Below are 14546 nucleotides of genomic sequence, written 5' to 3'. Positions count from 1 at the left end.
AACTCCCTGTCTCCCATTTCTTTTGAAGTTTGGATCACAAGTTTCATACTTTTAGACAGACACCTCATGTTGTGTGTCAAACCTTTTATTTTTGGGGTATTTGTCTCACTAAATAATCAGCAAACCCCTAACTCATCAGCAGTGTTGGGCAAGCTACTCAAAAAATTTAGCTAGCTAAGCTACCAACTTCTCAACAGAAAGATTAGTTAAGCTAAGCTAAAAGCTACACTTCAGAAAAAGTAGCAAGTTACACTACAAGCTACACGCCAAAAGTAGCTTGCTACATTTAAGCTACTTCATATTTTTTCAACCACAGATGCACAGAGCACACTGCCATAGACAAAGTGTCTAAAAGACTTATTCGTATGACATTTATCAAAGCCATGGTACAGTATATTACAGTTTAGTGCAATACAGTATACGAGTATACAGTAGGAACAATACATATGTGCACGTAAAACAAACAAACATGTAAATTCATATTTAGGCATGCTACCTATACAAACCCATGTGTTCAACATGTAAAATCTTTACATTTTACAAAATTTTTACATTTTAGTTGTCATATTTATACTACTACCTCTACAAACCCATACTCATTTAAAATTAATTTCATTTGCACATTTCTGTATAGAAAACTCTGCGAACATACAGTATACTATTTATCTTATCCTGTAATTCTGTGTCTAGCTGTTGTATTTCTGTATGTACTGGAAGCTTTTGATTAGAGGCCAAATTCCTTGTGTGTGTGTTTGTGTGTGTGTTTGTGTGTGTGTGTGTGTGTGTGTGTGTGTGTGTGTGTACATGTTTATATTAGTAAAACCTGAGATCACCTACCTTTTGGGGCCCAGCCAGCGGTCCCCACGAGGGAAATGGCTTAACAAACATACTAAATTATGTTTTTTCTTTGTTTTTTGTTTTTTATGTAAAAATGCAAAACGTTTTCTGTAAGTGTTAGGTTTAGGGGTAGGCTTAGGGTTAGGGGATAGAAATTATCGTTAGATCGGTATAAAATCCATAAAAAGCATGGAAGTCTGTGGAGAGTTTTTATGTGTGTGTGTGTGTGTGTGTGTGTGTGTGTGTGTGTGTGTGTGTGAGAGAGAGAGAGCGAGAGAGAGAGAGAGAGAGAGAGAGAGAGAGAGAGAGAGAGAGAGAGAGAGAGAGAGAGAGAGAGAGAGCACATCTGGGCAATAACAGTGTGATTTCTGATGGTATCAGATAATAATACCATGGCACTTTGATTTGACTTTTGAATTATGCACCACTCTGTAGTTGCTTGGTGCTTCAAAGTAATTCAAAGAATACCATGTTACTACCATGGTAAATTGATATGTGATTACCATATTCATATACTATTGTATTTACATGGTGCTTCAAGGAAATTAGAAAAATACTATGGTACTTCGCTATATTACCACATTCATATACTACTGTATTTACATGGTGCTTCAAGGTAATGGTACATGTCCGAAAACATGGTAATGCCATGGTACTTTTTTAAGTATTTTTGTGTAGGCTAATAAGTGCTTTGATACTCTTTTGGTTGGAAAATCTCTTTACCTGCAGAAGTCGTTCACAAGCTGAACACGTATTGAACTTAATAAAGACTTTCTTCATCACTGGCAAACGATAGGATGCATTTGCAGGTTTGGTTTCCATTGATTGACTGTAGATCCACTGCAACCAGCATTATCTTTATTTGCCGTGTTATAAAATATTCCATGAGCTTGTTGACAAGTGAGTACACGCGCAAGCTGAGTCATTCAGATTCAATTGCGAACCGATTCAGACCGCTTTCCTATCACATGTGGCCATTTCGTTGTAAAGAACCGACTCAAATGAGCGATTTAGGCTAGACCAAAAGTATAATGCAAACAATAAAATTACATTATTCTGTTACTAATAGGCATATTTGTCACATTGTCATATTTGTTTTATTTTACTAGTTGGCAACTGTGGGGGGAAAGGAAATGTTAAACCAAGAATATATGCATATTTCTGTCTAATTTTACTTTTAGTTTCCATTTATTGTTTTAAATGCTAAAACCTGTTTATTTCTCTTTTAATCTTAGATTTTCAATGTGGTCTCTGACTTTTGGATCTCACTGTACATGCACATGAGCAACCTACAAGTTTTCAGTAACACATGCATAAAATAAATGTGTTCACATGTTGTGTTGTGACCAGATGTCTAGAGACAGATGAGTGTGGTTCTGTCAACCTCATTTCATAGTATGTGGTTGTGTCATTGTGGCCGTTTATAGATCTACAGTATTTGAAGAGTCTCACTCGTGTAACCTCATTTCAAGCAAAGACAGTTGCATACATCTCTAGTTTAAATATTCTTACACATAAACAAATAACTGAACACATACTAAAGTAGCTCACTGCACATTTATGTCCTGCCATTCTCATTTTCCTACCACAAACCTGGATCAGTGAACCCCCTAGTGGTGAAGAACCGCCACAGCAAGTTGCAGTGAGACGGGATCAATCGTATCCTGCTTTATTGGATCCAGATTTGACCGTTGGAGGCCACCAATGAATGAATTTTGTAGTCTGGTGAGCAGCTCATGTCGAGTTCAGGCTGTCAGACATGTCTGGTGGGGGTTCGGGGAAATGGAGGGGGGGCCCTCACAGCACATGCCTAAGAAAACGAGCATGGCACGATAAACCTGAGAGTACCGTCCCACTTTCCCAGGAACAATATGCTCTCTCACAGAGCAGGGCTGTGGACAGAAATGAGAGGTGACAGTGTATTCATTTCAGTCGCTGCTTTTCTTTAAGGGCCCACTAAAAGCCTGCTGAATGATGAGTGGTCAGAGGATTTACTGAGATGATTTAAAATTTTCTCAGACGAGGTGTGGAGTTAAATGCCTTGACTTGCTGTTTTCCACTGAGGGATTATTTTTCTTCTTTAGGGCTTTATTATCTATCTATCTTTCTATCTTTCTATCTATCTATGACACATATTTGCCTTGCTCCTATCAGTCCTCAGATGTCATATTAAAGGAACAGTTCACACAAAAATGAAAACTTTGTAATTATTTACCCACACGCATGTTTTTCAGAACCCATATGACTTTCTTTCTTCTGTAGAACCCCAAAGAAGATATTTTAAAAGATGTTCCACTTGCTGATTTCAATACCATAGCAGTTGATAGTGATTCACTTTAAATAGCATCCAAAGTTTCATAAAAGTAGTCTTCTGAAGGCACGGGATGGCTTTGTATGATGAACAGACTGACATTTAAGTCATAATTCACTCTCAGATCAAATCAATTAATTGATAAACTAATTTAAACAGAGCACAAATCCAATATGCGACATGTCAATAACATCAAATCTCATTGGCTCTTGTGTCATGATGTCATGACATTCCAGTGAGGTTTGATGTTATTGACATGTCGCCATATTAGATTTGTGCTGTTTACAATGATTTGATTTAGGAGTGAATAGCTTAAATTAAGGTCTGTTTATCGTAGAAAGTGATCATGTGACTTCAGAAGACTTGGAATATGATGCACGAGTCACATAGACTACTTTTATGATGCTTTTGGTTTTGGGTGCTTTTATAAACTTTAAAGTGAGTCCTTATCATCTGCTATTGTATGGAAATCCGCAAACAGAACATCTTTTAAAATATCTCCCTTTGGGTTCCACAGAAAAAATGAAAGTCAAATGACTTTGTAAATAATGTAAATAATGACAGCATTTTCATTTTCTGGGTGAACTTTAAGAATGTGATCTACTACATAATTTGGACCAAAGATTTGGTGGGCTCACTTTACGGTCATTAATTCTATAGAGTGTATCTGTGCTCTCTGTTGGTCTAAAAACAAATCTCTCTGTCAGAAAGATAGCATTTGGTCTGATATTACCAGATGTTTGACACCCATATAAAGGCATCTGTTGAGCTAACAGCTGTGATAATTGGCATCCTATTAGGAGGTTCAGCACCTTCACTAGCCTTACCTTTATGAATGCTCTCTTATAAACTGACCACAGCAGTTTAATTTCCTTTTGCAAATTCTAATGACACACATAAGTGGTGTGTTGATTGCATAGAAATACTTTTCCAGGTCTGGTATCACCTGTCTATGAATTCATTTTACAAACCATGAATCTAGAGAGTTAACACCTAGCACATGAAATCTAATTCAGGTTTTGTGGGCCTCCTGCGCAATTCTTCCACTCCACAAAAGCAAAGAGATCTCCACCCAGCACATAGCTCCTCAAAACCTTCTCCAGAAGTCCCAGATTAGAACTCCATAATTATTCTCTATGTTCATATGATGGTTTGATGACGTTTTGAGCATTATTTTTAGTCGAATTTTAAGTCACACTATTTAGCTTAATGTTAGATTTCTTCAAAATACAGTGCTGAAATTACCAGCATTAAGCAATCATGGCAATAGTAAGACATTATTTCATTGAGTATGATTGTGCTTTAGTTTGGTTGAGTTTGCCTAAGCCCCTGGGTTTATCCCATTGCGTGTGGGCCTTGACGGGGTTAGCTTGAAAAGAGCTCCTGCCCTGCCTTCACTGGTGCCGCCATCTCATTTACCCGTCCCCCCTGAGAAAACTTAGAGATGTGGAAAATGAGCTATCTCCATCTCCTCTTCATCTCTGCTGCTCTCTTGCTCCTCCAGTTAAATAAATAAGACATTACACTGGAGGTCCCAAGCCTTCATTACTATTTACTCGATGTAATCAGACACGTCTGTATATTCCTAAATAGCAAGATATTAGAGAGGTCCCAGGAGGTGGGGTTAGATAAGTTTATAGAGTTAACACCAGCCAAGGGGGCTGATCGCAGATGAGACGCAGGAATTCTGTTTGTGAGATGCCAGGTCCCTTAAGAGACAGTCACGTTTTAACGTTGTTTTTATGATTCTGGTTCAAATGTTCTTAAATGTTTTTTTTTTTTTTTTTTTTTTTTTTGCTGTTTGCTGATTCTAAACCCCTTTATCCTTTTATTGTAAAAACATGAGTCAGACCTGTAAAAATACATGACAAGCAGTAAATGTGTATTTAAACATGATGAAACCCAGTGAGGGATAACATTTTAAATGTTAGACTGTGGGTTCTTCTGACTCATACAGTAGCTTATCTCTATAATAGTTTCACTATTGTTTGTTAAGAGATATTTCACCCAAAAAGAAAATTATCTCATGATTTACTCACCATCATGCCATCCCAGATGTGTATGACTTTCTTTCTTTTGCAAAACACAAATTAAGATATTTAGAATAATATTTCAGCTCTGTAGGTCCTCACAATACAAGGGAAGGGTTAGTGTTCGGGTTAGGGTTAAAATCCACATAAAGGGGGCATAAAATTAATCATATGATCCCAATGGTTAAATCCATGTGTTCAGACACAATATGATAGGTGTGGGTGAGAAATAGATCAATACTTAAGTAATTTTTTGTCATAAATTCTCCTCCCTGCCCATTAGGGGGAGATATACAAGGATGTGAATAACCAAAAACAAAAGAAGAAGAATGAGAAAGTGAAAGTGAAAGTAAAGTGGAAATTGACTGAGCAGGGAGGATAATTTTTAGTAAAAAAAATGACTTAAATATTGATCTGTTTCTTACCCACACCTATCAAATCTCTTCAGAATATATGTATTTAACATCAAGAGTTGTCTGCAGTACTTTTATTTTGCCCTTATGTGAATTTTGGAGCTTCTAAATTTTGGCACCCATTAACTTACAGTGTATAGACCTAAAGAGCTGAGAAATACTTCTAAAAATCTTCGAGTGTTCAGCGGTAGAAAGAAAGTCATATACATCTGGGATGGCATGAAGGTGAGTAAATGATGAGAGAATTTTCATTTTTGGGCGTACTATCCCTTTAACTTGAAACTTGTTTCAAGGGTTTCAAATGAAAACTGGAAAAAAGATACATTTTAAAGAATGTTGATGCTGGTCTTTATTCATAAAATGAAAGTGAATGGTGACTGAGCTGCAGTGGTGTAACTTGGATCTTGTGGACCTCAGTGCAAAGAAACTATCGGGCCCCCTCCTTGGGGGGCCTTGGTCGTTTATCATCACCCCTCTGGCCTGCAGACATTTTTATGGTTGACCCTGGGCCCTAGGGCAGCTGCCCACCCTGCCCTACCTCTAGTTACGCCCCTGCTGAGCAGTCAATCCCTAACATTCAGCCCAACATCTGTGGCCTATGGAAAAAAGACCATAGACAATTTGTATTTATTTTTTTGGTGAACTATCCCTTTAATCAAATCTGGACATTGGTCATTATTATTGAGAACAGGATGAATCATGATTGAATATATTTGTTTTTACATTATTTGTGATAAAGGATCCCATGACCCCCTGAAAAAACCTTTATGCTTGTTCCTTTATCTAGATCTTTTAGTTCACTGAACTCAGAATGGCTTTCTTAATATGATTACAGTAACAGCTTTAAAGAAACAAGATGAAGGATATGAAAGAAAATCCAGAAAGTCCAGTTTCTGAGAACTAACACTCACATTTTTGTTTATTTTTCATCACTCCCATCAGAAGGCATTTGGATGGAAGTGTGTCATCCAACCATTGATATGTCCTCAGTCCCGACATCTGTTAGATGCCAGTACTCAATTGGGATGGATTAGAGAAAAAATGCAAATAAAATAAATGAATATAAAACATCAATAATGCATAAAAAGACTTCGCCATTTAGGTTACAAAACTGCATTATTTAATTTTTTGAATTTGACATGCAAATTGCAGTCAGACTTAACAAATGGTGATGGCTGCCTCTAGATACAATATGTTTCCTTTCTCTCTAAGGTGGCAATTTCCTGCTATTGTTCAAAAGAATGTATGTGATCTTGCAGGGAAGTGGTGTGCTATTCAAAATACTGTTCAACTGTGTCAGAGTATACTAAGGTTTACTTCATTCAGCTAGGTTAAGCAACTTCTGCACATTCAATTAAAAAGCAAAATAATTGTTTAAAGGATAGTTCACCCTGACAATTCTCTCATCACTCCCTCATGCCATCCTAGATGTATATGACTTACTTTCTTCTGTGGAACACAAAGATTTTTAAAAGAATATCTAAGCTATGAACTCTAGGTTCATAGAATGCAAGTTAACAGGGTCTAAAACTTTAAAACTCAAAAAGCACATATGACTTGCATTGGATGGACCTACAGAGTCGAGATATTATTCTAACAATCTTTGTGTTCCTCAGAAAAAAGAAAATCTTACACATCTTGGATGGCATGATGGAATTTTCATTTTTGGGTGACCTATTTCTTTCATTTGGATTTTCAATCTAGTTTTGGGGTCACGACTTCTAATGAAATTATTAGATTAAAAGTAATAAGCAAAAACACATATATTTCTTAAAATTTATGGTAACCATTTTTAACTGTCCATGTTGCATGTTACATGTGTAATTATTGATTACTATAGTAATAACGATAGAAAACATAAGAAGCTCCACAATATATTAAGTAGCCTACATTTGTTCTTTTGGTGTTGTAAATTACAGAATTCTTTAGGCCTACTTACACTGTAATATTATCCCTAATCTAAAATCTCCCCATTAAAATAATAATAATAATAATAATAATAATAATAATAATAATAATAATAATAATAATTTGAGATCACTCCTTGAAGACATCAGTTTTGTCACACCATATATTAGGCGTGAAAAACCGTAAATTAGGTAACTTAATAGACCCGATCTATTATATAGATCTATTTGGAGCCTTTATCAAGTGTTTAGTTACTTACTGAGAGTCAAAAGTCATGCTCCAGTAGCTTTCCCCACTGTAAACCTGTCGCTGTTTCTTTGATGGAGTTTTCGGGTGGAGGAAATGAAGTTAGTGAAGTGAGCAGGGACAACCTAACAGGAAAGAGACGTTCAAGGGAGACACGTGGATTTGACATGCGCCCACATGCAGTGTGTGAGTATGTTCATCCTGGTGTGGTGGTGATTGCTCGGGGAGACGTGACAACAACACAACATACATTAAAATAAAATAAAATAGCCAATAGTCAACAATAGTAAAAAAAAAAAATAAATAAATAAAAAAAAAAAAAAAAAAAATATATATATATATATATATATATATATATATATATATATATATATATAAAACGTTCAAAAGTTTAGGGTCACTTACTCATTCTTTATTTTTTGCCTAGATTTTGCAGAAATGTACTCTTGCCATTTTCTCAACCAACTTCTTGAGGTATCACCCTGGGATGCTTTTTAAACAGTATTGAAGGAGTTCCCATCTATATGTTGGGCACTTAGTGGCTGCTTTTCTTAAATATTCGGTACTAGTCATCCATTTCAAAAACTTTTTTTTTATTTTATTTTTTTATTTTATTAAATTTTAGTTTTGTAATTAAATACATTAATATGTTGGCACAATTATATTTTTGTCTACAAAACTAATTTCAGACACTTAAGCATACGCCTTCAGATCAAAATGTTTTTAAGAGCATGAGAAACATTTCAGGCAAGTTACCCCAAACTTTTGAACGGTAGTGTGTGTGTGTGTGTGTGTGTGTGTGTGTGTGTGTGTGTGTGTGTGTATATATATATATATATGTGTGTGTGTATATATATATATATATATATATATATATATATATATATTGCATTTTATATTAAATTAAATACTTTTTACTTTTTCGCTGTCTTGCATTTAAGACAGAAGGACACAAATAGGCTGCATATGTGTCGCTCGTCAATCTACAAACTGTGAAATGTGCTCTATATTTTCATAAATAAGTAAATACATTCTAAAATACATTCTAAAATAACGAAGGCATTGTAGAAGAAGATGAATGTCCTCCAGCAAGCAAAAGAGCTTCACGCTGTTTTCCTCTCTTCTTCTGTTTTATGGTGCTGTTCTCATTTCAGTCAGATTTCCCTTATTTCACGGTTCAGTGGATGTGCAGTTGCATGCGGGGTGAGTCCGTGCTCTCTCATTGGTCAGCAAGCCGACGCTCTCCCATCTCACTTTCTCCATTCATACATCCCTCCTCTCCTCCATACACGACGCCTCAACTCACACTTATCCATGATAACCACTTTCTCATAGACGGGACTAATTACTAAAGACTGGAAACAGTTCAATTTTAGATTAACGAGTGACAAAGACAAGACAGGTGAGTATGGGCATGGTATGAGATAATGCATAGCAGAGCTTGAACTCGCTAGGGCGAGTTGCATCTGTTTGACCTGCAATATGTTTTTTTTTTTTTTTTTTTTTTTTTCGTATTTGCAAAACCAAATGCTTTTTGTGGACTTGCTTTTCACTCGCGAATGATTTATTTTCGGAGTTCCTTGTCCATTTGCTGTTTCGCGTCTTTGCTCGATTCGAGTGTTTTGACAGTCGAGAAGGACATGTAATTTGATGGATAACACGTTCACATTAGGTATGAGGCTTCAGATGTAACACTAGAGGCTCACGTCCTCCTCGGAGGAGAGCCGATGTAGTTATTTAACAGTCCTCTTGAGCTTCCAGTCACTTAATTGGCAACAGATGCGGAATTCTATGCTCTTTTACCGTTTAGAAATTGGATGCATTTGGGGAAGTTTATGAGCCGAGCCCAGCTCTCGCCCGCAAGAGCCCGAGGTCTAACGCACGAGGTTCCCTGCAAATAAAAATCGAGCGAAATATAAGACTCCTGATTTTTTCATTACGGTCAGTATGTTTAGGGATCGAAATCGCGAAGTCTCGTTTCTTATCGCGATTAAAGACAACAGTTGAACGCTTTTCAACTTCCATTCTCGTGCTTGTCATGTAGGCTACCATTAATTCTACAATTTCCTTTCAAAGATGCGTTATTAAATTTCAAGTAAAATGTGTAACAGGGGTTACACATAATTATTTAGAAAAATGTGGAATCGAATATTGTTGCTTTATTGCTAGATCCACAATTTGATGGAAGGTACATTGATGGATTAGAAATATGGTCTCACTGATCAAGTGTTTTGGGACAGCTACCTTCAAGACAGGCCTTTCTGTTAAAACCTAACTTGAGACCTAACTTTTTATATATATATATATATATATATATATATATATATATATATATATATATATATATATATATATATATATATATATAATTCCTTGCATTTTACGACCATACCCAAAGAAGGATAGACAACGTGTCAGTTGTTGTTGCAGGAGGACAATAAAGTTCATATTCGTTTTGCGCTGTTTGTCTTGCTGTGTTTTGGTATGACAATCAGTTATTTTCATTGTGTTTCTGAACTGCTGTGGAATGTTAAATAATGCTATTGCCAGCATGCTCTGTAATTGCTCGCTGAAGGAAAGGCAAAAGACACCGTCCCCGAGGTGCCCTTTCACCCAAGACTTTGTAAGCTACACTTATTAAAGTGAAAAGTGTTTCAATATGTGGCTGGTCTTAGCAGGAACGTGAAGGGGGCTGGGCTTATATTTACTTCAGTAATGGACTTAGGTCTTTAAAACAAAAACAATATATATATATATATATATATATATATATATATATATATATATATATATATATATATATATATATATATATATATATGCCTACACTATATAAAGTGATATAAACGTAAGAAAGAGAAAGAGAAAAGCAATAATATATAGATGAAACTGACTTAATGTGTGTAGACCTAATAATGTTTATTATTATTATTATTTATTATTATTATTATTATTATTATTATTAGCCTATTGTTATTAATAAAAAAATGCTTACTGTTGTTCTGTTCCATCTTTGTTCAAAATTCTTAATGAAATGAAGGCCTGTCAATAAAAAATAAATAAATAAAAGTAACCTCTGGAGCGATGAAAGGTATAGGTTACAAATCTTCGACGAATAAATGTAGCTCTGTTTAACTGTGCTACAGTCGTGTCTCTCATAAGCTCGTGAACCAAATCTGACCTCTCTGCGTGGTCTGGATGTTCTTTTACGGGGTGGAAAGCAAGGTGCCCAAAGTGCACACTAGCTACTGCTTTGTTTTTTTATTTTTATTTATTTATTTATTTATTTTTTCCGTCAATTTTATAGTTTGTGCACACAAAACATGCTGCTAGTTCATGATATAAAGAAAGAACGCAGAAAAACAACCCCCGATAACGAAAAACAGCTTTTTTGTTGTTGTTGTTGTTGAAAATATCACTGTTGGCCATAAAGTCATTTCTTAGAATCCGTGACGGAAATCAATTTCAAAAGTATATGGCACGCCATGGGGATTTTTCTTTTCCTTTCTCTTCTTCATTGAGGAGAACCTGTGCAATAAAAAATTATAAATAAATAAATAAATAAATAAATAAATAAATAAATAAAATAGCTTTGTGCTGATTTGTGAAATGACGTATAGAAACTAATGAATGAATGACTGAATGAAATAAAATAAGGATTGGATTCGTTTTTGTAGCCTAACAGACGTACGGAAATGTGAAAAACGTACGAAAAATGACTGGTTTGCTTTTAAAAATGTTATTACAAATTTAGGGAGAATATAATTATTGAAGATTATTATTATTATTATTATTATTATTATTATTATTATTATTATTATTATCATTATTATTATTATTATTATTATTATTATTATTATTATTATTTGTTTATTTTTTGTTGTTTTTGTTTGAATTGTATAATTTAATTTAAAAAAAATACTTAGTTTTACATTGGGTAAAGTCTATTTTCCTCTTTAATGACCTGTGGATTTATTTTTTGAAGGGTCCGTGAAGTGAACATCACACATTTCTGGGCTCTCTGTCCAATGAAAATGTTTCAGACCGTCCCAGACACTTCGTCTTACGTCAAGGTAAGACAACATCGTCACTACGAGCAGGTAATGTCGGAGGAAACAGTCTGGGACTTCTTAATTGCCATTTTCCTCTTCCAAGTTAGATTTATGACTGATGTCAATTATTTGTCCATGATTCACCTCTAGCTATATACGACTATTTTATCCGAGATTAATTTTAAACATTTGCAAGATAAATGACGTTTAGCCTACTTTGATGTAATGGCTGATTAACTTTATCATGCCTCTGGTAGAGTGTGTACTGTCTCACTATAGTTTAGTCTTAAAATTGAACTTTGGCCATTGAACAGAGGTGACTTGTCATCTCTAATCTTCTTAAATGTTATTATTGTACATTATTGTAGTGCATCTCTCTCTCTCTTTCTCTCTCTCTCTCTCTCTCTCTCTCTCTCTCTCTCTCTCTCTCTCTCTCTCTCTCTCTCTCTCTCTCTCTGCATTCTCTTAAAGAATGTAAACATTGCACATGGCTGACATCTGTTTTTGCCAAAACTAAGCCCAACCAACCACGTATAGAAAAGTTTCCATATAGAATATTTATAGCCATTCAAATTGAGTTTAAGAATTCTCTGCAGATGGGTTTGAGTCCTTTGTAAGCCAATGATGAACCCATACTGACTGAAGTCATACCCACATTGATTATACCACTTGTCCTACTGATTTGCATACTTCTGGTGCTAACATGGGGTTCTATGCCTCTCAAAAGTATGCTGTGTTGTCACTGTTCCTTCTTTTAGAGACTGGCATATTTGGATGATTATGTATGGCAAAGTGCCTCTGCAATAACTTTAATGTATCAAAAGGCTTAGTGCACTGCTTACAGACAGAACCATGAAAATGAAGTATTGTGCCTGCTAAAGTCATTCATTATATCTTTACAATCAGCATACTTTCCAGAGCTGAGTTGTTATGTTATGGAGACTTATTGCCCCCTTGCATAAGGGAGCTTTTCATGCAGACGCTAGTTTGTGTTCCTCCACAGAGGGGCTGAGTTTCACAGTCCCACGAACAGTCCTCGATTTGTTTCAAGACATTAGCAGTTGAGACATGTTAAGGGAAAAAAGCTTTTCTTTTAAATCTAGCTTTTTCTCCACAAACTGAATAATAAGTGGATACTACTCAAGGGCGGATATAGTTGAAAAGACCCACTCTTCCACCATGATCTTTGCATGTCTGTAATTTTTGTTTTGGTCTAAATTATACCTAAGGTCCTTTAGGTGAAAGGTAACTCCATTCACTTCAAATGCCCCCTTTTGTGTTGTTTTTTTGTGGGTTATATTCAGGGTTATTTAACAATATTTTGAGTGTTGTTGCTATCGGGCAGAATTTGAGCGGATAAAGGGATTTACCTCAGCACGCCTCAAAAAGACCAGTTTCAGAGAAATATTCAGCTTCATTCAAGCGAAGCCATGGTCCTGCTAGTGCTTTTGTTTGGTTAAGACCAGGCGAGACTAGAGCCCTCCAATAAAAATAAATCTCAAATTAATTATGGCCTGGAGCAGCAGGCAAGACAGTTGGTGTTGTGTGCTGCAGTCTCCATTTTTTAGATGTGCATGTATTTCTCAGAGTGTGAGGAAAGAGGAAAGTGAGAGGAAAGGGCTCACTACAGTCTCGCACAACCTGAGAAGTGTAATCCCCATCAGGACAGCCTCTCAATTAATATATCTTGAATGTCTGTCACAAAACCCATATTCAAATGCCCTCAAAATCTTTTATCACCGTTATCACATATAAGCCTTAGCTGTAGATTTCATTAGCTGTAGACTTCTAGACCGGTTGATGTTATGCAATTGAAAAGTCAGATAACCACGTTGTTCCCACACCATTTTTTTTTCTCTGTTTTTATGTTGAGGAAGCCTCTGGTCTACTCTGGGTTTGTCTTGCTCCAGCACTTCAGGGTTTTTCCAGTATTGGGCCACTGGCTTCCCACAGGTCGTGGTTGGGAGAAATGCCTGGCTGTCAAGCTTCAGCGTCAAGCCAGATGTTCTGTGGCTCACTACATAAACCAACACGCATCTGTTTATTGGCCTTCCAAAATGTTTGTTACCACTGGACTCATAATGACCTGGGCAGGTGCCACGTTGGAAAAAAGAATGATTTTTCTAGATTTAATAATTATTAATGCATCTAATAATGCAATGAAGATGTTCACTCCATAAATAAATACAAAACATTTTTTAAAAAAAGGACTAGTTTTGACATGATATCATTAGGGTACATCCTGAGAGTGATACAATATATTGGAACAACATGCTTCAGAGAAGCAAATTATGTCTAAATGGTGAGTATTCAGCTTCCAGAGCAGGGCAAAACTGTTGTCATCAAAGTGCCTCCAAGCAGAATAATTTATATTCAGTACAAACTCAGTTTACGCTTTACTCCACATTGCAGTACTATCGCATAAAATGTTTCTTGTGTTCACTATTTATCATATATAAAGTTCAACTTCAAGTAGCCTAAAGAGACATCTCATTTACAATAATCAAGATGGAGACCATAAAACATAATTATACTGTCATTAGTGACCCCTCTTTGCCAGATCTCTGTCTCATCATGCGCTCAGAGATAATGGTATTTTAATTAAAAGAACAGTGGAGTCTAAGCGGACCTCTAGGGAACATATGTTCCAGCTATCAGGTCCCACGCTCTGTGAAAATGATGTCCACTCCTCCACTGCAATACAGATATAAACATGTCTCAAAAACTGATATGATTATCCATATTATAT

General features: G+C 35.8%; 1 protein-coding gene across 1 annotated transcript in view; it reads left to right on the top strand.

The window, feature by feature from the left end:
• The first annotated feature begins 8998 nt into the window (after positions 1 to 8998).
• The window catches only part of LOC127417443 (Friend leukemia integration 1 transcription factor-like), a 41570-nt gene continuing 36022 nt past the window's right edge, over positions 8999 to 14546 (top strand). Inside the window, exons 1-2 of the mRNA XM_051657510.1 lie at positions 8999 to 9147; positions 11731 to 11818. Of these exons, the coding sequence (XP_051513470.1) occupies positions 11774 to 11818 (45 nt within the window). The 5' untranslated portion in view covers positions 8999 to 9147; positions 11731 to 11773. The remainder of the gene's footprint in view (positions 9148 to 11730; positions 11819 to 14546) is intronic.

The sequence above is a fragment of the Myxocyprinus asiaticus genome, chromosome 26 (genome assembly GCF_019703515.2).
Source record: "Myxocyprinus asiaticus isolate MX2 ecotype Aquarium Trade chromosome 26, UBuf_Myxa_2, whole genome shotgun sequence".
NCBI classification, from domain to species: Eukaryota; Metazoa; Chordata; class Actinopteri; order Cypriniformes; family Catostomidae; genus Myxocyprinus; species Myxocyprinus asiaticus.
Note: the sequence above shows the minus strand (reverse complement) of the source record. Positions and strands in the feature narration are given on the sequence as shown.